The sequence below is a fragment of the Ranitomeya imitator genome, chromosome 4 (assembly GCF_032444005.1).
Source record: "Ranitomeya imitator isolate aRanImi1 chromosome 4, aRanImi1.pri, whole genome shotgun sequence".
Taxonomy (NCBI): domain Eukaryota; kingdom Metazoa; phylum Chordata; class Amphibia; order Anura; family Dendrobatidae; genus Ranitomeya; species Ranitomeya imitator.
This window is the reverse complement of record NC_091285.1, coordinates 397951135-397978425: the sequence shown is the minus strand read 5'-3', so window position 1 is coordinate 397978425 and position 27291 is coordinate 397951135. Positions and strand designations below refer to the sequence as shown.

Here is a 27291-nt window from a genome sequence, read left to right as displayed (position 1 = left end):
ATAATGTGCCTCTTTGCACTTCATATAGTATAATGCACCCCTGTTTACTTCATATAGTATAGTATGGCTCCATTGCACTTCATATAGTATAATGCACCCCATTGCACTTCATATAGTATATTATTGCCCCATTGCACTTCTTATAGTATACACACAATGTACTCCTTGATTAAAAAAGAAAAATACTAACTTCCCCTCTGTCCCATGCTGCTCCAGTCTCCCCTGAAGAGCCAGACATCTCTGCACAATGGACGCCATGTAGAGACATCATTGCTCCTGCTGTGCTATGTCAGATCCCAGATGCCAAGGGAGAATGATGTAGGAGGGAGTGGACGGCTTCCCTCCTACATTATTCCTCTGAATGCTTTCAACTGTACTGGCATTCACAATGCTGCTACAGTTGTCAGTTCAATGCTGGGGTTCTGGCACCAAGCCCCCCACTGCGACTCATGGACTTCATAGTGGCAGCATGGTCTGTCACCATTGGCAGTACACAACTGTTTGGCTCTCCAGAATAGTGTTTACTTGTGTTATCTTTGTCCAATATTTAAATTAGTTTAGTGATCTGAAACATTTAAGTGTGACAAACATGCCAAAGAATAGGAAATTAAGAAGGGGGAAAACACTTTTTCACACAACTGTATATAATAATAATAAATAATAATAATAATTTTATTTATATAGTATATTGTAGGATGGGCCCAGCTTGGGAGCCATATATACCGTATAAGGAAAGAGCCCAAGTTGGGGGACATTACTACATAATGGGGAAGGATGTGCGACTTGTATGCCCTTATAGGATTTTGAACACTACAAGGGCCCGTACATCTGACCAACATGCGAGGGGAATGGGGGGTGGACAGGTCAAAATCTTGCATGTGGACCATCGGATTTTAGTTACAGTAGGTACAGAAAGTATTCAGACCCCTTTAAATTTTTCACTCTGTTTCATTGCAGCCATTTGATAAATTAAAAAAAATCTTTTTTTCTCATTAATGTACACTCTGCACCCCATCTTGACTGAAAAAGACAGAAATGTAGAAATTTTTGCAAATTTATGAAAAAAGAAAAACTGAAATATTACATGGTCATAAGTATTCAGACCCTTTGCTCAGACACTTATATTTAAGTCACATGCTGTCAATTTCCTTGTGATCCTACTTGAGATTGTTCTACTCCTTCATTGGAGTCCAGCTGTGTCTAATTAAACTGATAGGACTTGATTTGGAAAGGCACAAAACTGTGTATATAAGACCTCACAGATCACAGTGCATGTCAGACCAAGTGAGAAACATGATGACAAAGGAACTGGCCAAGGAGTTCAGAGACAGAACTGTGGCAAGGCACAGATCTGGCCAAGGTTACAAAAGAATTTCTGCAGTACTCAAGGTTCCTAAGAGCACAGTGGCCTCCATAATCCTTCAATGGAAGAAGTTTGGGGCCACCAGATGTCTTCCTAAGCCTGGCCGTCCAGCCAAACTGAGCAATTGTGGGAGACGAGCCTTGGTGAGAGAGGTAAAGAACCACCCCAAGATCATTGTGGCTGAGCTCCAGAGATGCAGTAGGGAGATGGGAGAAAGTTCCACAAAGTCAACTATCACTGCAGCCCTCCACCAGCCTGGCCTGTATGGCAGAGTAAACGACGGAAGCCGCTCCTCAGTGCAAGACATATCAAAGCCCTCATACATTTTGCTAAAAAACACATGAAGGACTCACAGACTATGAGAAATAAGATTATTTGGTCTGATGAGACGAAGATAGACCTTTATGATGATAATTGTAAGCGGTATGTGTGGAGAAAACCAGGCACTGCTCATCACCTGCCCAATACAATCCCAACATTGAAACATGGAGGTGGCAGCATCATGCTATGGGGGTGTTTTTTTTAGCTGCAGGGACAGGACGACTGGTTGTCATTGAAGGAAGCATGAATGCAGCCATGTACAGAGATATCCTGGATGAAAACCTCTTCCAGAGTGCTCTGGACCTCAGACTTGGCCGAAGGTTCAGCTTCCAACAAGACAATGACCCTAAGAACACAGCTAAAATAGCAAAGGAGTGACTTCAGGACAACTCTGTGACCATTCTTGACTGGCCCAGCCAGAGCCCTGACCTAAACCCAATTGAGCATCTCTGGAGAGACCTGAAAATGGCTGTCCACCAACGTTCACTATCCAACCTGACGGAACTGGAGAAGATCTGCAAGGAAGAACTGCAGAGGATCCCCAAATCCAGGTGTGAAAAACTTTTTGCATCATTCCCAAGAAGACTCATGGCTGTACTAGCTCAAAAGGGTGCTTCTACTCAATACTAAGCAAAGGGTCTGAATACTTATGACCATGTGATATTGCAGTTTTTCTTTTTCAATAAATTTGCAAAAATGTCTACATTTCTGTTTTTTTTCCAGTTAAGATGGGGTGCAGAGTGTACATTAATGAGAAAAAATGAACTTTTTTTTGAATTTTCCAAATGGCTGCAATGAAACAGAGTGAAAAATTTAAAGGGGTCTGAATACTTTCCGTACCCACTGTACCATATTATACATAAAATGTCTACTTCACAATCAACCATAGGTAAAATAAACCACACTGACAACTAAAGAAATATTTTATTTATTTTATCTTTGGAAAAAAATATAAATATGCATATAAAATGTTAAACTGTTCTCGGAGTTAAAATAATTAGTATGTAAAAGCACAAAGTGCAATGTTTCCTGTGTCCGTTTTGTATATCAAAATAAAATTCACATATGTCAACAAAGAGATACCAAAAGCAACTAAAAACAAAGATAAAATGAGGAGTTTGGATGAGATTGAGCAAATGCTGATGTTAATAAAGTGCATGCTTAGATACAACTTAGAACAGGTTCACTCCACACTCAAGCATCATCTGTAGCTTGCTTGACAAGTGACACTAAATATGTATGCCTGTACCAAAACTGTACATTTGTCACTGCCTAATTTAAAGCGAACCTGTCACCAGGTTTGGCCGATATAAGATATGGCCACCGCCTTTCATGGCTTATCTACAGCATTCTATAATGCTGTAGATAAGCCCCGATCCAACCTGAAAGATAAGAAAAATAAGTTTTATTATATTCACCCAGGGGGAGGGGGGCAGTCCGGTCCGATGGGTGTCTGTTATGACCTGGTGGTTAGGAGCACCCGGAATGACCTGATAGTTAAACCTCATACAGGACGAGCTCTGGGATGTGGGAGCTCTGCTGACCGCAAGCCCTAATCCTATCACACACACTAGAACTAGCCGTGGAGCGCTCCTGACCAGACCTAGGCGCCTCGTCACAGCCTAAGAACTATCTAGCCCTAGAGATAGAAAATAAAGCCTACCTTGCCTCAGAGAAATTCCCCAAAGGTAAAGGAAGCCCCCCACATATATTGACTGTGAGTAAAGATGAAAGTCACAAACGCAGAAATGAAACAGGTTTCAGCAAAGGGAGGCCAGACTTACTAAATAGACAGAGGATAGGAAAGGTAACTTTGCGATCAGCACAAAAACCTACAAAAGACCACGCAGAGTGTGCAAAAAGACCTCCGCACCGACTCACGGTGCGGAGGCGACACTCTGCATCCCAGAGCTTCCAGCTAGCAAGACAATATCATGAAAACCAGCTGGTCAAGAAAACAATGAACAAATGATGACTATCAGGAACTTAGCGTCTGCAGGAGAAGGCAGGTCACCAGAGAGATCCAGGAGCGAACTGAAGCAATGCAAAAACATTGACAGCTGGCATGGAATAACGATCTGAGAGGAGTTAAATAGAGCAGTCAACCAAAGGATAAACCACGTCACCTGTGCAAGGAACCTCAGAAGCAGCAGATTCACTCACAGCCACCAGAGGGAGCCCATAGACAGAACTCGCTGAAGTACCATTCACGACCACAGGAGGGAGTTCGACAACAGAATTCACAACAGGTGTCGCAGTCTTGGTCCGACGCCTCCCATTTTCTTATGATTGCCGCCCTCCTGCTTGCTTCATGGCTCCCCGGGATCGCGCTCCTGCGCAGGCGTATTTATCTGCCCTGTTGAGGGCAGAGCAAAGTCCTGCAGTGCGCAAGGTGCCGGGCCTCTCTGACCTTTCCCGCCACCTGTGCACTGCAGTACTTTCCTCTGCCCTCAACAGGGCAGATAAATACGCCTGCGCGGGAGCGCGATGCCGGGGAGCCATGAAGCAATCAGGAGGGCAGCAATCATAAGAAGATGGGAGAAGCCGGACCAGGACCTGCGACACACATCGGACCGGACCGCCTCCGAGTATGAGTATAATATAACTTATTTTTCTTATCTTTCAGGTCGGATCGGGGGCTTATCTACAGCATTATAGGGTGGTGGCCGTATCTTATATCGGCCAAACCTGGTGACAGGTTCACTTTAAGAAAAACAAACCTTTTTTTTCCCTATGGGCTAAAGCATATTTGACTGTTTCAGTTACTGTTGTATGTGTTGCCTAAATACACTGTGAACTTTGCCCAACTGAAGTCTAGCTATTATAACTTAGACTTTATTTTTTTAATAAATAATACAATAAACATAAAATGTGCAATAACTTTTCATTGTAGAGGATTAGGTTAAGATTTATGTAATGTTATGAAAATCATAAAGGTTATGACCCATATTTGCAATCCATTTTCTTACTGCTCCAGTGCATTAATGGTGAGATCAAGCAATGAGCATCCTAAACTTTGCCCTTCTGCAGTTGCCAATAGCTGCAGCCTCATAATTTTATGTATGCAGTCACTATGCAAATCAATGTGTCTCCATCATACACCCTAAAAACAAACTGTAGTGTGAGCCGAAATCATTTGTTACTCTATTCGTCTTTCCAATTTTTTTTGGCTAAATATAGATGTCCTGAGAGTGGCCCATGATTACTGGAAGTACACAAGAGATGATTTGTTGTCTGTTAACTTGTAGACGCATTGGTGGCCTTCCTATGGGCTACAGATTTAAAATGTATCCTTTCGTCAAGCCCGTTTACAAAGGTTACCATATTTTTTGTATTATACATGCTTTGGAACAACATGAAAAATGATTTCTTAGGCCTATCTCAGCTCATCAGTGTGTAATTGCAATTTTGCAGCTGAACCTCCTTCACTTTAATGGTGTACAGCAGCGTTACTTTGGATAGGCCTGCATAGGTGCTATAGACAAAATGATAGGAGATTAATTAGCCACGTTTACAAGGTTTTAAATATACATTTTTTTGTTCAGAGGCTTTAGAGCAATCAAAAAAAGAATTGCTTGCGCCTAGCGCAGCTCATCACTGTGTGATTGCAGTTCTGCAGCTGAACCTCCTTCACTTTGCTGCATTACTGCACCATTAGGCTATGTTTCCACAGTCAGTAAACGCTGCAGGTTTGACGCTGCGTACATCCACAGCATCAAACCCGCAGCGTCCAGATGTTACAGCATAGTGGATGGGATTTCATGAAATCCTATCTCCACTATGTGTTCAGAGACGCAGGCGGCAGACCGACGTACACGCACATGCGGCGCGTCTTTAAAGACCGCAGCATGTCTAGTTACGATGCGGAGACGCTCTATCCCCGCAGCGTAAATTTACCATTGAATATCATTAGATGCGGTAAAACCGCATCTAATTATTATTCACATGCGTAATAACTGCGGGAACGCAGCTTACTATGCATGTCTACTAATTTAGATAAGGTCTTACCTTGTGCCCGCCGGAAGTTCGCGTCCACTACAGTTCTCGCGATGATTGAGCTGACCGCAAGAACTGCCATGCATGTGTCCGCTGGGGTTATCTCCGGTCACTAGGCAATTCTCACGGTTAGCTGATCGTGAGAACTGCAGTGCAGGTGACCGCCGGAGACCGAGTTATCTCCGGTGGTCATCTAAAAGCTCTGCTATGTCTGAATGTCAGGCATCCAGATGTAGCAGAGCTGAACTCGTCGTGGGACACTCGTTATTTAGGACTACGTTGGAACAGAGAGTATTTGTGTTGGTGTATTTTAATTTTATTACAGGAGATCGAGGGCGTCGCATGGATTAGCTGAATAATAAAGATGGGAAACTGTGTGGTGTTTTATTTCATTAAAATACTTTATTCTGGCTGTGTATTTATTTAACCTGTATCAAATATAGGATTGGTAGTGGATAGATGTCTGATTGACACCTCTCCATTACTAAGACTGGCTTGATGTAACTGGACACTACACAGGTGACATCAACTCCACAACTATTACCCCACTTGCCACCGCTACAGGGCAAGTGGGAAGAGAGAGGCTAAGTGCCAGAATTGGCGCATCTTAGAGATGCACCATTTCTGGGGCAACTGAGAGCTGGTGTTTGTAGCCATGGGGGGCCAATATCATATCAGCCCGCAGCTGTCTGCTTAGCCTTTTCTGGTTATTAAATATAGGGGGACCCCACATCATTTTTTGGGGGGTCCCCCGATTGTAATGGCCAGTAAAGGCTAAATATACAGCTGTGGGTCGATATTAATAGCCTGGGAAGCTCCTTTCCTAGGCTATAAACATCGGGCCCCCAGTCGCTGACTTTCCCTGTCTGGTTTGGAAAATTGCGCGGGATCCCACGCCATTTTTTGTAATAAATTATTTATTTAGTAAAAAAAGGAAGAACAGTACATAGTACTGACCGCTCTCTGCTTTCAGGAACTTCCGATGTGGCATGTGTCACACTTATGAGTATGATGCAAGAAACTCGCACGCGTCTCTTGCATCAACACCCGGCACTGCCACCAGAACTCAGGATCGGAGTGTGCGGCTGCATGTATTTCTATGCAGCCGCACACACCGGTCCCGATGCTGTCGGCAGGGCCAGGTGTTGATGCGAGAGACTTGTGCGAGTTTATCGCATCACACTCGCAAGTGTGACACCGGACTGTCACATACTTCCGGATGTGCATTGGCTTTTGCTGCAGATTATGATACCAATTTACAGCAGATTTCACTTCTGCTACAATGCAAGGATACATTCTACAATGCATTTCAATTTCCAGGCAGAAAAAAAGTTTGCAGCATGTGGATAAGATTTGCTAAATCTCCACTTGTCTGATCTTGTAATCTGCTGTGGATTTCACCTGCACAAATCTCCAGGTAGGATCTACAAAAATTTCAGTGGGAGCTTATTCCTTCCAGAAAGGGAGATGCAAGGACATAAGCGTGCTTTCACAGAACGCCTTGTCAGCAGGCTCACGATTCAACCCGTGGCTGTTAGAGGCACATGTCATCTATTCAAAACAGCTGACATGTGCCGGAAAAGATGTGGGCTCCCGCTATGAGGCATTCCGATGTGGACGTCCTATTACACTCAACATCGAAAAGGGGTTAAAGGCAGAACTGTCACAATACAAACCACACATATTTGTAAATAAATCTCAGACCTGATGACGGTAGTGTTCTTCCTATGAAAATCCATGTCAGAATGGCTGTATAATCCTGATATTAAAATGGGCATTTCAGTCCAACTAAGTGATTGAACTTATGAGTCCAAGTGTCTCCGTAAAACCAGCCTCACCAATCGCTGCAGCTTGTACTGAGCAGTGAGAACGCTGTGCCATGAGGGACAATAAGGAGCAGTCAATCAGTCTAGGTGGGCTGAGATGGAGTTTATAATATAAAAAAGGATTATTCAGCCAGTTTGACATCCATTATTAAAGTAAACACAACTGCCTCATCAGGTTTCAAAGATCTACTGTAAAATCAGATGACAGATCTGTTTTAAGAGCAACTCAATGTTTTCTTACAGTTTTACTATTATCTGCGGAGTTCGGGTCATATCTCTTATCTATTTACTCAACACTTCTCACATTCTGTCCTGTTCAAAATCAGTAAAGTAAGCACAGACCTGCCATCACATGTACAGTTTGACCACAGTTTTCCCTAATGGCCCAGAAACATTTCTCACTATGCATCATAGAGTCTCCAAGCGCTCAAGGATAGCCAATGCCAGCGATTCTGCTGATTCACTTGACTTCAACAGAGCAGTTCTTCCTCTTCCAGTCTGCTATGTCATCGGGGCGTCACTGCTGACGTCATGCTGATTGGCTGCTGGCTCCCTGCAGTTAAGCAGCCGGGAGAACGCTGTCAATCAGCAAAACATTGGAAGTGATGCCACCTTAACAGAGCAGAGAAGAAGCTACTCTGTCAACATGACATGAACAACAGTAGAAAGGGATATACGGATAATTCTGCTACGCTGCTGGTCAAGAAGATCTATCTACAATACCATACTATTAGTGATGAACGTGCATGCTTGTGCGCTAACTGAATGTCTTCAGTGTGCTCAAAAAATGTGTTTGAGTCCCCGTGGCTGCATGTCTCACAGCAACACATGTAGGGATTGCCTGTTTGTTAGTCAATCCCTGCTGGTGTTGCGGCTGTCAAACAGCTGCGAGACATGCAGGTGCAGGGACCTGAACATATTATTCGAGTACGCCGGAGTCACTCGTTTAGCATTCTCGGATAACACCTTATCTGAGCACGTTCACTCATCACTACATACTATATACATTTATTGCCTGGGAGAAGCTCTGTTGCACACTTTTTGTCACTTTTCAGACGTGACCTCAATGAAGGCTCAGAATTGCCAGCAGGAGCAGTCCGTGCGAGTAGACATCGGTGTCGGGCAGAACAGGCAGTTAGTTACCAACTCCCTGACTGTAATTTCATGGCCCCCAAATAAAAAAATGCAAAAGTCCCAGATAACAACTTTAAAGCCAAAGCCTTGTTGCCAAAGTGCAATTTTCATTGCTTTTTTTCCAGTCACATAGTGGGTTGGTTTCAGAAAATGTGTTGAAGGCTAGAATTTATTGTGCAGTTTTTGTTGCACTTCAGGCCAGTGGCAATTTTATTAAAATGCTTTATGCTAAAGGTTTGGATTATATCAGATTTTCTACATTGCCTTTTCAACAGAAAACACCAGAATAAAATAGCAAAACTGCCAATGACACAATGATTAATAGTCAGTAAAAAGGAAACACTTTACATTTTCAATTCAAAGTTTAGACAATGCTCAATATTTGTTAAAAATTTGATCTGTCAAGTTGGATTTTTTACATTATTTGCAAATAAGACTTATCATTTAAATCAAGTTTTTATGTTAAAATGTTATTTTTTTTAATTGGCTATCTTGTAATTTTCATACTGGTCTAAGACTTTCTGTTCTTTATAGAAGACTTTTTAGGAGTCTCAGTATTCTCACAGACAGGTTTACAATGAAAGGTAACACCTCTACGTACAGTAGATGATCTACTGTTCACAAAAGGTGATAATCACAGCTTTCTCTGCCTGGTTTTTCTTCACAACAACCTTTGCCCTGATGAGAGCATTCTCATTAAATACTTCAATATAATTCAGTTGGGTCTAAGTCACTTTATTGCTCCTAATGTCGATATATCAAACAGGAAGTAAGGAGTTTAATAAATAGGCCGAGTGTAAAAAGTGCAAATAGTTGTTTTACCTTTTTAAGATTTTTATCCGGACTAGGGTTTACAGGGTGTAATTTGCACGCTGTTAGGATTTTGCTCTGCACTTCTTTTCAAACAATTATCACATGACTGCTCATATGCGATTTTCATATCTTAATTAAGCAATAGGTCAATTTTGGATTACACATTCCCTTTAATAAAGAAATAGTCAGCATTGTCTTGTTTCAACCAATAATTATCTGCTCGTGAGGGTATTTTAAAAAAATCTTTTTACTTTTTTTATCTGTTGTGCGGTTTTGCTACCATTAATTTTATCACTGCAGTGCAAATGTAGTAGAAAAAAGGTGCAATAGTTGTAAGAAATATCCTACTTTTTGAATATATAGATCCTATACACAAGTACTTGACTCCATGGTTACAGACTACAAACAAATACTATAGTCTCTCCCATCTTGATAACCTACATAAAGAGGACGTGCAGATGGAATGGAGTACAGTAGTATCACACTATACGCCTATACGCATAGGGTTTGCAATCTGAAATCATGGAGACTGCATGATCAAGAATAGTTGCTTTATTTTTAAAAAAATTTTTTTAGGAATTTAAAGAATGCTTGCAAAAGTGTCCATACACTGTCAAGCCATAATGGTTGATGCCATATATTGTGATGACAAAAACTAAATCTCTGAGCATGCCAAAATACTTGGAGACCACCGAAGCATGCTTGGGAAAACCCAAGCAAAGAGTATACTCGCTCATCACAATATATGGCATCAACCATTATGGGTTGACTTTTTGGGCTAGTTTTGGTGTTACAATAACATTGATGTCCACATTTCAGTCTCTGGTGTGTCTCTTCATGTCTCCTATGTTATTGTTTCCTATGTGCAGGCATTGTACTTCATTAGGATGGCACTTGTCACTCATGACTTCATGCAGAGCTAGGTTGGTTTAATTAACACTTGTGGTTCTGTAGCTGGTTCATATTTTCCAAGATGTCCAGAAACGTATCTGGCTATTCTTATGGCAGATAGTTGGCCCTCTTCTATATTAAATTCAGCCATCCATAGTCATGAATATGAATATTACATATGAAATCTTTCTTGCTTGTCTTCACCACAACATTATGTTTCTGGGTGGTATGAGGAATTAATATACCCACACGTTTCCCTCTTAATGTTCTGTGTGCTTCGCAACATAGTGCATTACAAAAATGTTTCCTCCTCACTGTCTCTATTGGATGTATGTGGAGCAGGAAAGTGATCCTCAGAGTGGGGATTCCGCAGCGGTATCTGGGACTCCACGGTGCGAGAGGTTTCTGAGCTGCAACGAGAAACACCATGAGTGTTATCTTAACTATTGGCAACAATCGGACAGTGTTTCCTCAACACACACTAACGCCAGGTTCATGAGTCTGAAAAATCTTCCTATTTTAATTCAGATAAAAATAGCCAAGTTTCAGCAATTTTGTCATCCATATTCCATCTGTATGCCATGCTGTGTTCATTTTTTTTTCATACGTATGGCACTGTTTTTATACACCAGTAATAATAATAACAGCTTCCTATGTTAGTAATTGTAATGTATCCATAAAAATAAGATGCTGTACGGATGACCCTATGAGATTTGATTTTTTTTGCACTCATACACTTTAATTGGCCAATCTTATCTGAAATACTGAAGAGACTAAAGGTACCGTCACACTAGACGATATCGCTAGCGATTAGTGTTGAGCATTCCGATACCGCAAGTATCGGGTATCGGCCGATACTTGCGGTATCGGAATTCCGATACCGAGATCCGATACTTTTGTGGTATCGGGTATCGGTATCGGATACATAGAGATGTGTAAAATAAAGAATTAAAATAAAAAATATTGATATATTTACCTCTCCGGCGGCCCCTGGACTCAGCGCGGGTAACCGGCAGGCTTCGTTGTTCAAAATCAGCGCTTTTAGGACCTGAGAATCACGTCCCGGCTTCTGATTGGTCGCGGGCCGCCCATGTGACCGCCACGCGACCAATCACAAGCCGCGACGTCACCGCAAGCTATTAGCGCGCTCATTTTTGAAAAATGAGCGCGTTAATGACTTTCAAAGACGTAGCGGCTTGTGATTGGTCGCGGCCACGCGACCAATCACAAGCCGCGACGTCACCGAAAGCTATTAACGCGCTCATTTTTAAAAATGAGCGCGTTAATGGCTTTCAAAGACGTAGCGGCTTGTGATTGGTCGCGTGGCCGCGACCAATCACAAGCCGCGACGTCACCGCAAGCTATTAGCGCGCTCATTTTTGAAAAATGAGCGCGTTAATGACTTTCAAAGACGTAGCGGCTTGTGATTGGTCGCGGCCACGCGACCAATCACAAGCCGCGACGTCACCGAAAGCTATTAACGCGCTCATTTTTAAAAATGAGCGCGTTAATGGCTTTCAAAGACGTAGCGGCTTGTGATTGGTCGCGTGGCCGCGACCAATCACAAGCCGCGACGTCACCGCAAGCTATTAGCGCGCTCATTTTTGAAAAATGAGCGCGTTAATGACTTTCAAAGGCGTAGCGGCTTGTGATTGGCCGCGACCAATCACAAGCCGCTACGTCTTTGAAAGTCATTAACGCGCTCATTTTTCAAAAATGAGCGCGCTAATAGCTTGCGGTGACGTCGCGGCTTGTGATTGGTCGCGTGGCGGTCACATGGGCGGCCCGCGACCAATCAGAAGCCGGGACGTGATTCTCAGGTCCTAAAAGCGCTGATTTTGAACAAAGAAGCCTGCCGGTTACCCGCGCTGAGTTCAGGGGCCGCCGGAGAGGTAAATATATCAATATTTTTTATTTTAATTCTTTATTTTACACATCCCTATGGATCCCAGGGCCTGAAGGAGAGTTTCCTCTCCTTCAGACCCTGGGAACCATGAGAATACCTTCCGATACTTGATGTCCCATTGACTTGTATTGGTATCGGATATCGGTATCGGCGATATCCGATATTTTTCGGGTATCGGCCGATACTATCCGATACCGATACTTTCAAGTATCGGACGGTATCGCTCAACACTACTAGCGATCCGTGACGTTGCAGCGTCCTCGCTAGCGATATCGTCCAGTGTGACAGGCAGCAGCGATCAGGCCCCTGCTGTGCTGTCGCTGGTCGGGGAAGAAAGTCCAGAACTTTATTTGGTCGCTGGACTCCCCGCAGACATCGCTGAATCGGCGTGTGTGACACCGATTCAGCGATGTCTTCACTGGTAACCAGGGTAAACATCGAGTAACTAAGCGCAGGGCCGCGCTTAGTAACCCGATGTTTACCCTGGTTACCATCCTAAAAGTAAAAAAACAAACAGTACATACAGTTAGGGCCAGAAATATTTGGACAGTGACACAATTTTCGCGAGTTGGGCTCTGCATGCCACCACATTGGATTTGAAATGAAACCTCTACAACAGAATTCAAGTGCAGATTGTAACGTTTAATTTGAAGGGTTGAACAAAAATATCTGATAGAAAATGTAGGAATTGTACACATTTCTTTACAAACACTCCACATTTTAGGAGGTCAAAAGTAATTGGACAAATAAACATAACCCAAACAAAATATTTTTATTTTCAATATTTTGTTGCAAATCCTTTGGAGGCAATCACTGCCTTAAGTCTGGAACCCATGGACATCACCAAACGCTGGGTTTCCTCCTTCTTAATGCTTTGCCAGGCCTTTACAGCCGCAGCCTTCAGGTCTTGCTTGTTTGTGGGTCTTTCCGTCTTAAGTCTGGATTTGAGCAAGTGAAATGCATGCTCAATTGGGTTTAGATCTGGAGATTGACTTGGCCATTGCAGAATGTTCGACTTTTTGGCACTCATGAACTCCTGGGTAGCTTTGGCTGTATGCTTGGGGTCATTGTCCATCTGTACTATGAAGCGCCGTCCAATCAACTTTGCAGCATTTGGCTGAATCTGGGCTGAAAGTATATCCCGGTACACTTCAGAATTCATCCGGCTACTCTTGTCTGCTCTTATGTCATCAATATACACAAGTGACCCAGTGCCATTGAAAGCCATGCATGCCCATGCCATCACGTTGCCTCCACCATGTTTTACAGAGGATGTGGTGTGCCTTGGATCATGTGCCGTTCCCTTTCTTCTCCAAACTTTTTTCTTCCCATCATTCTGGTACAGGTTGATCTTTGTCTCATCTGTCCATAGAATACTTTTCCAGAACTGAGCTGGCTTCTTGAGGTGTTTTTCTGCAAATTTAACTCTGGCCTGTCTATTTTTGGTATTGATGAATGGTTTGCATCTAGATGTGAACCCTTTGTATTTACTGTCATGGAGTTTTCTCTTTACTGTTGACTTAGAGACAGATACACCTACTTCACTGAGAGTGTTCTGGACTTCAGTTGATGTTGTGAACGGGTTCTTCTTCACCAAATTAAGTATGCGGCGATCATCCACCACTGTTGTCATCCGTGGACGCCCAGGCCTTTTTGAGTTCCCAAGCTCACCAGTCAATTCCTTTTTTCTCAGAATGTACCCAACTGTTAATTTTGCTACTCCAAGCATGTCTGCTATCTCTCTGATGGATTTTTTCTTTTTTTTTTCAGCCTCAGGATGTTCTGCTTCACCTCAATTGAGAGTTCCTTTGACCGCATGTTGTCTGCTCACAGCAACAGCTTCCAAATGCAAAACCACACACCTAGAATCCACCCCTGACCTTTTAACTACTTCATTGATTACAGGTTAACGAGGGAGACGCCTTCAGAGTTAATTGCAGCCCTTAGAGTCCATTGTCCAATTACTTTTGGTCCCTTGAAAAAGAGGACGCTATGCATTACAGAGCTATGATTCCTAAACCCTTTCTCCGATTTGGATGTGGAAACTATCATATTGCAGCTGGGAGTGTGCACTTTCAGCCCATATTACATATATAATTTTATTTCTGAACATGTTTTTGTAAACAGCTAAAATAACAAAACTTGTGTCACTGTCCAAATATTTCTGGCCCTAACTGTACTTACCTACAGCCGTCTGTCCTCCAGCGCTGTGCTCTGCTCTCCTCCTGCACTGACTGTGAGCGTCGGGCAGCCGGAAAGCAGAGCGGTGACGTCACCGCTCTGCTTTCCGGCCGCTGTGCTCACACAGCCAGTACAGGAGGAGAGCAGAGCACAGCGCTGGAGGACAGACGGCTGTAGGTAAGTATGTAGTGTTTGTTTTTTTTACTTTTAGGATGGTAACCAGGGTAAACATCGGGTTACTAAGCGCGGCCCTGCGCTTAGTTACCCGATGTTTACCCTGGTTACCGGCATCGTTGGTCGCTGGAGAGCGGTCTGTGTGACAGCTCTCCAGCGACCAAACAGCGACGCTGCAGCGATCCGGATCGTTGTCGGTATCGCTGCAGCGTCGCTAAGTGAGACGGTACCTTAATGCTCACTATGAATTTTTCACTTGGAAGCCATTGTCATTACTGTCAGATGAACAGCGGTATGGAATTACATTGTTCCTTGTGCTATTTTTACAGACAACAGATGTACATACAGTGAGGGAAATAAGTATCTGATCCCTTGTAAGTTGCCCACTGACAGAGACATGAACAGTCTATAATTTTAAGGGTAGGTTAATTTTAACATTGAGAGATAGAATATCAAAAATAAAATCCAGAAAATCACATTGTATAAAATATATAAATGTTTCCTCTTGCAAACAAGATTTAATACTTGGTGGCAAAACCCTTGTTGACAAGCACAGTAGTCAGATGTTTTTTGTAGTTGATGCCCACGATCCGAATCTAGCAACGCTTTGGACACAGTGCATGTTCGCTGCCTCCAAAGCGCTGTCAGCTATTGAATGCAGGTGAATCCGCATGTGTTCACTGAACCATGTGGATTCACCACGTTCAATATATTCTATTAATGTAATTTCTCTATCGAAGACTAGCGTCACCGCAAGAGAAATTGACATGCTGCGATCTGGAGAGACACGCCGTATGTCAGTGTCCGCGGGTGATCCACAGGGGTAAGTGGATGCATAGTGGATATGGGATTTCTTGAAATCCCATCCACTATGCTGTAACAGCTGGCCGCTGTGGGTTAGACGCTGCACAAGTACGCAGCGTCCAACCCGCAGCAACTCCAGATCGTGGGCACGTACCCTTATCGGCTTACCGGAAAATGTATGTTTGCTTGCTTTCACAGAGGCTCTTTCATCAGGCAGGTTTACAAACGAATGACTGAGACAAAAGCACAACATATAAAGGGGATCTGTCACCTTTCTGAGTTAATAATATGGGCATGCAGGTTGTATACATCTGAAATTAGTCACACCTGTATGTCGCCTCGATGCCTTGTTCAGTGAAAATCATCAACCTGTATGTCCATATTAATAACTTAAAAAAGCTCAAAAGGGTGACAGATTCTAAGAGATGTTGCAACATGATAGTTTTGCATGGGGTTGATGGCGTGATGCCTCCTAAAGATAAGCCATTGTAATACAATCTCAGTAATGATTTACGACAAAAAATACATTACATGGCTCAAATAATGGGAATGGCTTGGTTACATAAACATAACCCCGCTAGTGACTGGTACCAGGGTGATATTGTACTCTGAAGCCCTGAGTATCAGAACAGATGTATGTCGTAATCTGTGAATTTGTGAAAAAGCTCCATTGATTTGGTACCAACTCCCATCCCTTGAAGGGATGTCATGTGTAACGTTTCTGGTCCAGAACATCAGAAAGATTACACAGCAGACAGTCTGCTAAAAGGGTTCATTAGAGTGTGCAAAGCAGTCATCAAACCAAAAGGTGGCTACTTTGAAGAACGTAGAATATAAGACATATTTTCAGTTGTTTCACACTGTTTTTGTTAAGTATATAATTCCACATGTGTTAATTCATAGTTTTGATGCCTTCAGTGTAAATGTACAATTTTCATAGTCATGAAAATACAGAAAAATCTTTGAATGAGAAGGTGTGTCTAAACTTTTGGTCTGTACTGTGTATATATATATATATATATATATATATATATATATATATATATATATACATACATATATATATATATATATATATATATATATATGTATGTATGTATATATATATATATATATATACACACACGGCCTCCACGCTGGTATATATGTCCCTCATCCTGGCCCTATCCTGGGGCCTATTATGGTATATAAATTCCCCATCTTGGTATATGTCTCCCTTTCTGCCACTGTTCTTTAATATACAGAATAAAGTACACCATTATACTCGCCAGAGGTGTACATTGAAGACATGGGGCACCATAGCAGAAGTATAATGTACTTCCCATAGTCCCATAGTATAATGCATCCGATGACCCTCCATATACTGTAATATATTGCATAGCCCATAGTTGTCCATGTAGTATAGTGTACCCCATAGTCATCTATATAGAATAATGCACCCCATAGTCATCCATAAAGTATAATCCACTGCACCCCATATTCATCCATAAAGTATGATGCACCCCATAGCGATCCATAAAGTATAATACACACCATAGTCTTCCATAAAGTATAATACACAGCCCATAGTTATCCATAAAGTATAATGCACCCCATAGTCATCCATTAAGTATCATGTACCCCAATAGTTATCCATAAAGTATAATACACCCCCATAGCCATACATAAAATATAATGCACCCCAAAGTGCAAGTAAATGTATATAATTTATACAATGTTATTTTCTGGATTTTTATTTTTGATATTGTCTTTGTCAGTGGGCAAACTACAAAATCAGCAAGGGATAAAATACGTATTTCCCCCGCTGTAGTATAATGAACACCATAGTCATCCATAAAGTATCCACAAATCCCTGCTTAAATCATATCGCTGCATAGTTCACCCTATAGAGAATCCTTCTCCTTTGTTGGTTAAAGGCTGTTTGGCGTATTCCTAAACATTGTTGTCCCATTAGCGCCATGCTGTGAGCCTTAAGACCAAAATGTATGGATGCAACTGAGATGGGATAAAACAAATGATACACTGGTAAATTAGCAGTATATGCGCAAAAAGTACTACTTTAAAATAAAAATGTACTGATTTTGTTATGTATAACACTATTTGCATGCCTCTATGTACAGATTAAATCGATAAAATTGACCTACCATCTCTTTTTGCAGTGCACAATAAGGATGACTATTCCAACCAGGAGTATTATGAACACAAAGGAACCTACTGCTAACAGAAGAGAAATACATATTATAGAATTGTTCACGACATATCCTGTGAATAACTAAGTATATAGCAAGTTTCTCATACCCGTTGCTATTGTCTCAGTTTTCTGCCAAGTACTTTTTTGGTTATCTGCAATATAATAAATATAAAATTAACATAAAGTATTATTATATAAGAAACTATCCAACTTTATAGACAAACACATTCATTAAATCTACATTAAACGGAAGTTGCCACCAGTTTTCTTGTGGTTTGTTTTTTTGTGAAATTAAGCTTAAAATAGTACTTAAAATGTACTAATGCAATGTTTGCAAACATTTCTATATGAAAAATATTATATATTTTTTACATATATATATAATTACCACTAGGGGGAGCATTTTCCATTTTAGACCTCAAGCAGCTATAGTAAGACTTACCAGCTTTACTGTTAGCTGGAAAATTGCTGACATCACCATTTCCCTCCCCTTTTGGGTGTTCTAGTATCCCTGGGACAGAATGAAGAGCAGCATCACAGGGCAGCGCCATTTTGTGTGTGACTGCCCTATGATCTGTTATCACCAGCAGCTACTGCATCGGAAGCACAGCTTGTTTACAGAGGAGCAGAAGACAGTGGACTCAGCAGCATCGTGGACCGGAGGAAGAGTGAAGACATCTGGTGTGCATGGAGCAGCATTATCTGAGTAGGAGCTATGACTCATCCCTCAGTAAGATAACACATATGTCTCTCTCTCTCAATAGTCTCCATATGTCTCTCTCAGCCAGACTTCATGTATCTCTCACCATACTCCACAATGCCTGGCCATTCACTGCAGACCTGCAGCTCCTTTTATCTTATCTTACTGAGGGATGAGTCACAGCTCCTGCTGACAGCTCATGCTCCGATAATGCTAATCATACACTGTTCCTCTTGATGTCTTTGCAGTCTCTGCTACTCTGCCTGCGCTTTTCTCCTGCATATTACTCCTGTTAATCTAGGATCTGTTCTGCTGGAAGCAGTACTGATTCTGTAAACAGATCCTAATTACAGGAGACAAATCGAGCGCAGTCGACAGCCGAGGGTTCCATGAAAATGGCAGCACTCCCACTACTGTGAATTGAGTAGCCTCCAGAGGCATTTCCAGTTCACAGCAGTGACAGCTCCATAATAATAGATAGGGTCGGCGTCCGTCTGTTATCTCCTATGACCATGGACTGCCGTATTATGACACTGAAAGTGTCGTGCTGCTACTGTGAAAGCAAGATGTCAGCCCCCAGTGCCTTCTTTAAACTCCTACAGCATATGAAATATATTTTAAATGCAATCAAAACTTGGATATAACAGCATGTTATGCTACATTACATTGATTTATTAATGATCTACAAACGCGGTACCTTCCCTTTAACTCCTTAGTGACTAAGACAAATTTTAATCTGAATTACCAGGCCAAATTTTTTAAATCTGACCAGTGTCACTTTATATGGTAACCTTGGAACCCTTCAACGTATCCCAGTCGTTCTGAGACTGATTCTTTGTGACACATTGTACTTTATGTTCGTGGTAAATTTAGTAGATATGTTTTAGATATGTTTTGTGATGTGAAAATATCGGAATTTGAGTGAAAATTTTGAAAAATTCGTAATTTTCAAACTTTCAATGTTTATATCCTTAAACCAGTTAGTCATACTGTTCAGAATAATTGATAAGTAAGATTATCCATATGTCTACTTTACATATGTATCATTTTTCAAACGTCATTTCATTTTGTTAGAAGGGTTCATACACCCCACCCCTCAAATATTTCAAAACTGCTGTCAGGAACTTTTTTTAAACCTTTAGGTGCTACTCAGAAATTAATACAAAGTCAAATGAAAAAAGAAATAATTGCAATTTTTATTCTAAAAGGTTGCTTTAGTCACATTTTTTCACTTTTGCAAGGAATAGCACAAGAAAACGGACCACACAGTTTGTTACCTAGTTTCTCCGTGCGTGCTGATACCCACATGTGGTCAAAAACCTTTGTTTGGAAAAATTGCAGGACTCGGAAGGGAAGGAGCACCATTTGAATTGTGGAACACAAATTTGGCTGAAATAGATTGCGGGCACCATGTCGCAATTGTATGGCCCTAAAGGAGCCCAAATAGCAGAAACCCCCCAAGGTTGTTACTCACTTTCTTCTGAGCGTGGCAAAACCCCACTTGTAGTCAAAAGGTTCTGTTTGGACACACGGCAGAGCTCAGTAGGGAAAAAGCGACATTTGGTATTTGGAAAGTAAATTTGGCTGGAATAGAATGCAGACACCATGTCTCATTTACCGAGCCCCTGAGGTACCAAAACAGCAGAAACCCCACAAGTGACTCCATTTTGAAAACTAGACCCATCAAGGAATTCATATAGGGCTGTGCTGAGATTGTTGAACCTGTAGGTGCTTCACAGAACTTTTTAAAATGTGGATGTGAAAAAGAAAATTACGGTACGTCTAAAATGTTGTATTATCCATTGTGAAAATTCTGAATTTTCACAATGGATAATAAGAAAAAACACGTCCCATAATTTGTTACGCAATTTCTTCAGAACATGAAAATTTCAAATGTGTGGTCGAAAACTGCTGTTTGGGCACATGGCAGGACTTGGAAAGGAAGGAGTGCTATTTGATTTTTGGAGCAAAATGTTGTCCGCAATAGATCGTGAATGCCATGTCGTATTTGCAGAGCACCCAACAAGCTAAACAGCAGAAATCCCCCACAAGTGACCCCATTTTGGAAAATAGACACCTCTAGGAATCCATCTAGATGTGTGGTGAGTACTTTGAAACAACACAGGGGCTTCACAGAATTTTATAATGTAGAGCCGTGAAAATAAAAAATCAAATTTTTCGCCCAAAAATATTTTTACCCCAATTGTGTTTTTTTTTTAATTTAAAAGGGTAACAGTAGAAAATTTACCCCATTTACATTTTATAGCATTTAGATATGAAAATACAAAATATTTTTTTTCCACTAAAATATTATTTAAGCACCAAACTTCTAATTTCCACGAGAGGTAATATGAGAAAATGGACCCCATAATTTGTTATGCAATTTTTGCTGTATGTGACAATACCCCATATGTGGTTATAAACTACTGTTTGAGCACATGGCAGGGATCAGATGGGAAAGAGCGCTGCTTGGCTTTTAGAACGCAGATTCGTTTGAATAGATTATGGGCTCCATTAGCCAAGCCCATGTGGCGCCAGAACAGCTGAAACCCCCAAAAGTGACCCCATATTGAAAATGTCACTGCTTAAGGAATTCATCTAGGGGTATGTGTATAGTGCAATTCATTATACAAGCAATCAGAGTGATAAAAGTTAAAGTACCATACAAGGGCTAAGTAAAAATGATAAAAAAAAATTGTAAAATATATATTTAAAAAAAATACCAAAAAAATATTATACTTATAATCATGTTTGTTTATGTAAAATAAAAAATAAACCAAAAAAGTCCACATATTTTGTATTGCTGCATCTGGAATGATCTGATCTATAACACTGTCACACTAGCTAACCCCTTCAATGAATACTATAAAAAACAAGGCAAAAAACTATGCTTTTTCATTATACCGCCAAACAAAAAAAAAGTGGAATAAAACAAGATTAAAAAGATTAATCTAAATAAAAATGGTATAGCTGGAAATGTAATTTTGTCCCGCAAAAAACTAGCTATGCTCTACAGCTCCATCAGAGGAAAAATAAAAAGCTATAGCTCTCAGAATACAATGATACAAAAACAATTCTTTCAATAAAATAGTTTTGTCGCAAAACATAAAAAAGATATAAATGTGGAATCGCTGTAATTGTTCTGACCCAAAGAATAAAGCGGCTTTATCAATTTTACCACATGCGGAACAGCATAAAAAAAAGAACAATTCCTGAATTGCTGTTTTTTGTTAATTGTGCCTCCCAAAAATTGGAATAGAAATAGAACCAAAAACGTTATGTGCTCGAAAATGTTTCCAATAAAAATGTCAACTCCTCCCGCAAAAACAAGGCTTCACATGACTGACAGTAGAAATAGAGAAAATTTATAGCTCTAAAAAAATGGCAATGTAAAAACTTGTTTTTTTAAAAAAAAAAACATCTTTTAGTGTGTGACAGCAGCCAAGCATAAAAACTAATATAAATTTGGTATCACTGTAATTGCACCAACTCAAAAGTCATCTAATCACTTGTACCACATGAGAAACAGCATAAAAAATAAATAAAACCAATTCTTCACCTGCGGTTGATTTATTCATTCTGCCTCCCAAATATGGTAGTAAGACTCTTCACTGAGCGCTAATACTGGGGTTTCCATGTAAATATCTGACATACATGATTGCAACAGAAAAACAGACAGAAGATTCTCTATAATAAGGCAGATGGAGACACTGTGTCCATCTTTTCAAGCGTGCACAAAATCACGGTCAGCCACAGTTTTTTGCACTTCTGAAAAGGACACCACCGATCGGAGGTCAGACGGAGTCCAGAATTACCCTGCTGCCTCATTATAGTGAATGGAACCGTCAGGGGTTTATTCTGAATCACGTCATTCAGAAATTTAGATGGAAACCCCGAAGTAAGTGATCAGCGTAAACCACAGGATAAATGTGATCCAAAATGTTATGTAAAATGTTCCCACTAAAATCTTCAACTCAATCCACAGAAAAAAGCAAGTCCACAATCAGGTCTGTCATCTGTTAACGGAAATAGAGAGGGCTTCCACGGTACTGGTAACACAAAAGCTCTGACAAAGTCAAATGGCCCCCCTTAAAAAAAATTCAGCAAATTTTGTGCTCCCAAATCTAAATGCCCCAGTGTGCCAAGACCACATTCAGAGTCCACATGTTTGTCATTTCTGTAGTGATGACAGTTCTCTTAAGGAAGTTGTCCATGACTTGGACAACTTCTCATACCTCACGCTTGGCCCCTATAAAATAAAAAAGCTTATACGCACTGGTGCCGTTTCCGTGGTGTCGGCACTCGCTCTCCCTGGGGCTCGTGCTGCTGTTGTGAAACGTGACCCCAGTGCCCAATCACCACTGGCATCACTGTCCTTGCCTATTGAATTGAACATGAAGAGGAAGTAACATAGTAACATAGTAACATAGTAACATAGTTAGTAAGGCCGAAAAAAGACATTTGTCCATCCAGTTCAGCCTATATTCCATCATAATAAATACCCAGATCTACGTCCTTCTACAGAACCTAATAATTGTATGATACAATATTGTTCTGCTCCAGGAAGACATCCAGGCCTCTCTTGAACCCCTCGACTGAGTTCGCCATCACCACCTCCTCAGGCAAGCAATTCCAGATTCTCACTGCCCTAACAGTAAAGAATCCTCTTCTATGTTGGTGGAAAAACCTTCTCTCCTCCAGACGCAAAGAATGCCCCCTTGTGCCCGTCACCTTCCTTGGTATAAACAGATCCTCAGCGAGATATTTGTATTGTCCCCTTATATACTTATACATGGTTATTAGATCGTGAGATCAGCTGCAGCCCAGACTTTCTTTTCATGTGTGATTTGTCCAAAGGCAGGGACTGTGTCACCGGTGCTGATTGGGCACCGGGGTCACATGTAACAACAACCATATGAGAACCCTGATACCGCTAGTGCTGACACCGGTGGAACAGCAGCGGCAAGGGAGTTGATTATAGTTTTTTTTATTTTATTGGTGTCAAACCTTTAGATGAAGAAGGAGTTGTCCAAGTAGTGGACAACAAACCAGGAAGATCCGGCGCACCGCCATATAAGAGATAAAGAAGAGCCGGTGTTGAAAGAACAACAATGAAAATAGCAAGAAAAAGGATACCACTGAATTATGCACACCACTGCAATTATGCTAATATAAGAAAAATCCACTTTATTGATACACAACATTAAAACATAATTAAAAATAACCACACAACTGTCACCATGCCAAGGGCCTAGCATAGACCTCAATATATACCAAATATAGAATAATACTTATCATATATAGATACATATGCAAAAGTATATCGGAGATATCCCTCATTAAATGGCTCATGGGGCACCTACAATATCCTGCCCAGATGAAAACAGGGGCAAAAACATAATTAATTTTGCCCCATAGGTGTCAAGTCTTAAAGAAAAGGCTCAAAAATAACCTATGCGATGACTAATGACTGAGCCGATTCCCCTAAATATTTATATGGACCATCCGTCCATGTTGTGAACTCAAGACGAAAGGGGAAGAGAATATTACTTGATATAGTCAGGTTGCCTGTAAGAGAACAGAATTCAGAGGTCCCAGGATGGCAGACAGGACATGGCCCCACGCGTATCGCCTCCAAAATAAGGCTTCGTCAGGGGAAGTAGTGGACAGCCCCTTAAAATTAAGAGTGCATGTCTCCGGAAGCTCAAGCTGGGCATACTGTACAGGGCACTACAAAGTACGGGCACTACAACGTACAGGCACCTCAATGGCAGATTTGCAATTTTCACTCTGCAACATCTACTGCTCCTTGTTTTTGGAAAACAGCTATGGAGTCAAGTTGTCACTACACCTATAGAACAATTCCCAAATGGATATAATTTCCAAAATGGGGTCACTTGAGAGAGGACTCTGCTCTTCTGGCACTTAGGGGCTCTATATATGGAGTCCACAAACTTCTAGGAAAATTTGTGTTCCAGGAGTCAAGTAGCGCTCCTTCCCACTCGAATCTTGCCGTGTCACTTAGCAGCATTTTACAGCCACATATGGGCTATTTCCACATTCAGCAGAAATTGTGTGTCAAATTTTGGTGCAATTTTTTTACCCATTTTCCCATGTAAAAATGTAAGATCTGAGGCTAAAACAAAATTTTGGGATAAAAATGTAATTATTTTTTCTTCACTAATCAATGATATAAAATTCTGTGACACACCCATAGTATCAATATAATCACTGCACCCTTAGATGAATGCAATGAGAGGTGTAGTTTGTAAAATGGGGGTTCTGCTGTTCTGGCACCACAGGGGCTCTACCAATGTGACAAGGCACCCTCAAACCAGTCAAGCAAAATCTGAACTCCAATATGACGCTTGTTCCCTTTTAGGCTTTGCACTGTGCCTTAAAAGTGGTTTTCAACCCCATATGGGTTATTGCTGTACTCAGGACAAATTGTACAACAAATTTGGGGGTCCATTTTCCACTGTTAACCCCTTTCCGACATCGGGCATAATAGTACGCCGATGTCAGACCTTTGATGTGATCTCCGGTGTTGAGCCCACATCTTTCCGGGGACATGTCAGTTCTCTTGAACAGCTGACATGTGCCCGCAATAGCCGCGGGTGGAATCGCGATCCACCTATGGCTATTAACCACTTAAATGCCCCTGTTAAACTCTGACAGTAGCATTTAAATTGTGCTTCCAGTAATCAAGCCGGAAATATGCATATCGGTGACCCCCGTCACATAATTGCGGGTCACCGGTGTGTTGGCATGGCAACCTGAGGTCTCCTGAACATCGCCTCCATGTAGCAGAGCTGATCGGGTTATGGCAGCTTCTAGTCTCCTATAGAAACTATTGAAGCATGCCAAAACTAAAAAAAAATGTTTTTAAAAACATTAAAAAATATATAAAAGTTCAAATCACCCCCCTTTCGCCTCATTCAAAATAAAACAATAAAAATAAAATCAAACATACATATATTTGGTATTGCCACATTCAGAATCGCCCAATCTATCAATAAAAATAAGATTAACCTGATCGCTAAACGACGTAGCGAGAAAAAAAGTTAAAACGCCAGAATTAAGCTTTTTTGGTTGCCGCGACTTTGCATTAAAATGCAATAACGGGTGATCAAAAGATTGTATCTGCACCAAAATAATTTCATTAAAAACGCCAGGACGTAGATCTGGGTATTTATTATGATGGAATATAGGCTGAACTGGATGGACAAATGTCTTTTTTCGGCCTTACTAACTATGTTACTATGTTACTATGTTACTAGCTTGGCACGCAAAAAATAAGCCCTCACCCAAGCGGACATCACGAAAAATGGAGACACTACCGGTGTCGTAAAATGGAGCAATTTTTTTTTTTTTAACAGTTTGGAATTTTTTTTTCACCACTTAGATAAAAAAAAAACTTAGACATGTTTGGTGTCTGTGAATTTAGAAGGACCTGGAGAATCATAATCGCAGGTCAGTTTTAGCATTTAGTGAACCTAGTAAAAAAGCCAAAAAAAAAAACAGTGTGGGATTGCACTTTTTTGCAATTTCACAGCATTTGGAATTTGTTTTCCATTTTCTAGTACACGACATGGTAAAACCAATGGTGTCATTTAAAAGTAGAACTAGTCCTGCAAAAAACAAGCTCTCACATGGCCATATTGACGGAAAAATAAAAAAGTCATGGCTCTGGGAAGAAGGGGAGGGAAAAATGAAAATGCAAAACCGAAAACAGCTTCGGGGGTTAAGGGGTTAACCTTGTGAAAAAAAAATAAAAATTGGAGTAAAAAGAACATTTTTGTGGGAAAAAATTAGATTTTTCATTTTTATGGTTCAATGTTATAAACTTCTGTGAAGCACCTGGGGGTTCAAGGTGCTCACCTCACATCTAGATAAATTCCTTGAGGGGTCTCATTTCCAAAATGGGGTCAATCGTGAAGGGTTTCCACTTGTTAGGCACATCAGGGGCTCTCCAAACTCAACATAGGATCTGCTAATGATTCCAGAAAATTTTGCATTCAAAATGTCAAATAGCGCTTCTTTCATTCCGAACCCTACCGTGCGCCCACACAGTAGTTTTCCTCCACATACTGTGTATCTGCGCACTCAGGAGAAATTGCACAACAAATTGGATGGTGCTTTTTCTCATGTTACCCTTGTGAAAATAAAAAAAATTGGGGCTAAATTTACATTTTTGTGTTAAAAATTATTTTTTTTATTTTCACGCCTCAACTTTATAAACTTCTGTGAAGCACCTGGGGTTTCAAGGTGCTCACCATACATCTACATAAGTTCCCTGAGGGGTCTAGTTTCCAAAATGGTGTCACTTGTGAGGGGGGTTCCACTCTTTAGGCAAATTAGGAGTCCTCCAAAAGCAAAATGGCATCAGCTAATTATTCCAGAAAATTTTGCATTCAAAAAGTCAAATGGCGCTCCTTCCCTTCCAGGCCCTGCTATGTGCCCAAACAGTGGTTTTACCCCACATATGGGGTATCTGTATGCTCAGGAGAAATTGTACAACAAATTATAGGATCCACGTTTTGCTCTTACCTTTGTGAAATTAAAAAAAATTGGGTTTAAACTAAAATTTTTGTGAAAAAAAGTTAAATGTTCATTTTTTCCTTCCACATTCCAAAAATTCCTGTGAAGCACCTGAAGGGTTAAACTTCTTGAATGGGGTGTTGAGCACCTTGAGAGATGCAGGTTTTAGAGTGGCATCACTTTGGGCTATTTCCTGTCATATAGGCCCCTCAAAGTTACTTCAAATGTAATATGGTCCCTACAGGGGCGGCGTTAGAGGCAGGCAGACCAGGTAGCTGCTTAGGGCCCCCTCTCCCCAGGGGCTCCCATTCAGTCACCTGCTGCCAGCACCGACTCCCCCCACCAGCGCCGACTGCCCCCCACCACCGCCACTGCATTGAGCAATGATGGAGGAGAGAGCGTCATCAGACGCTCCCTCTCCCATCATTCCCCTCTGCCTCTCACACTGCG

At 41.2% G+C, this 27291-nt stretch overlaps 1 protein-coding gene across 5 annotated transcripts in view; it reads right to left on the bottom strand.

The window, feature by feature from the left end:
• Window positions 1-4168: 4168 nt before the first annotated feature.
• The window catches only part of IL15RA (interleukin 15 receptor subunit alpha), a 122413-nt gene continuing 99290 nt past the window's right edge, over window positions 4169-27291 (bottom strand). For 3 of the 5 annotated variants that reach the window (XM_069765321.1, XM_069765319.1, XM_069765322.1), the window contains 3 exons: window positions 17708-17752; window positions 17554-17626; window positions 4169-10754 (listed from right to left, as the gene is read on the bottom strand). In XM_069765321.1, the coding sequence (XP_069621422.1) occupies window positions 10637-10754; window positions 17554-17626; window positions 17708-17752 (236 nt within the window). In that variant the 3' untranslated portion in view covers window positions 4169-10636. The remainder of the gene's footprint in view (window positions 10755-17553; window positions 17627-17707; window positions 17753-27291) is intronic. The other 2 variants (XM_069765320.1, XM_069765323.1) reach the window with 1 other exon arrangement.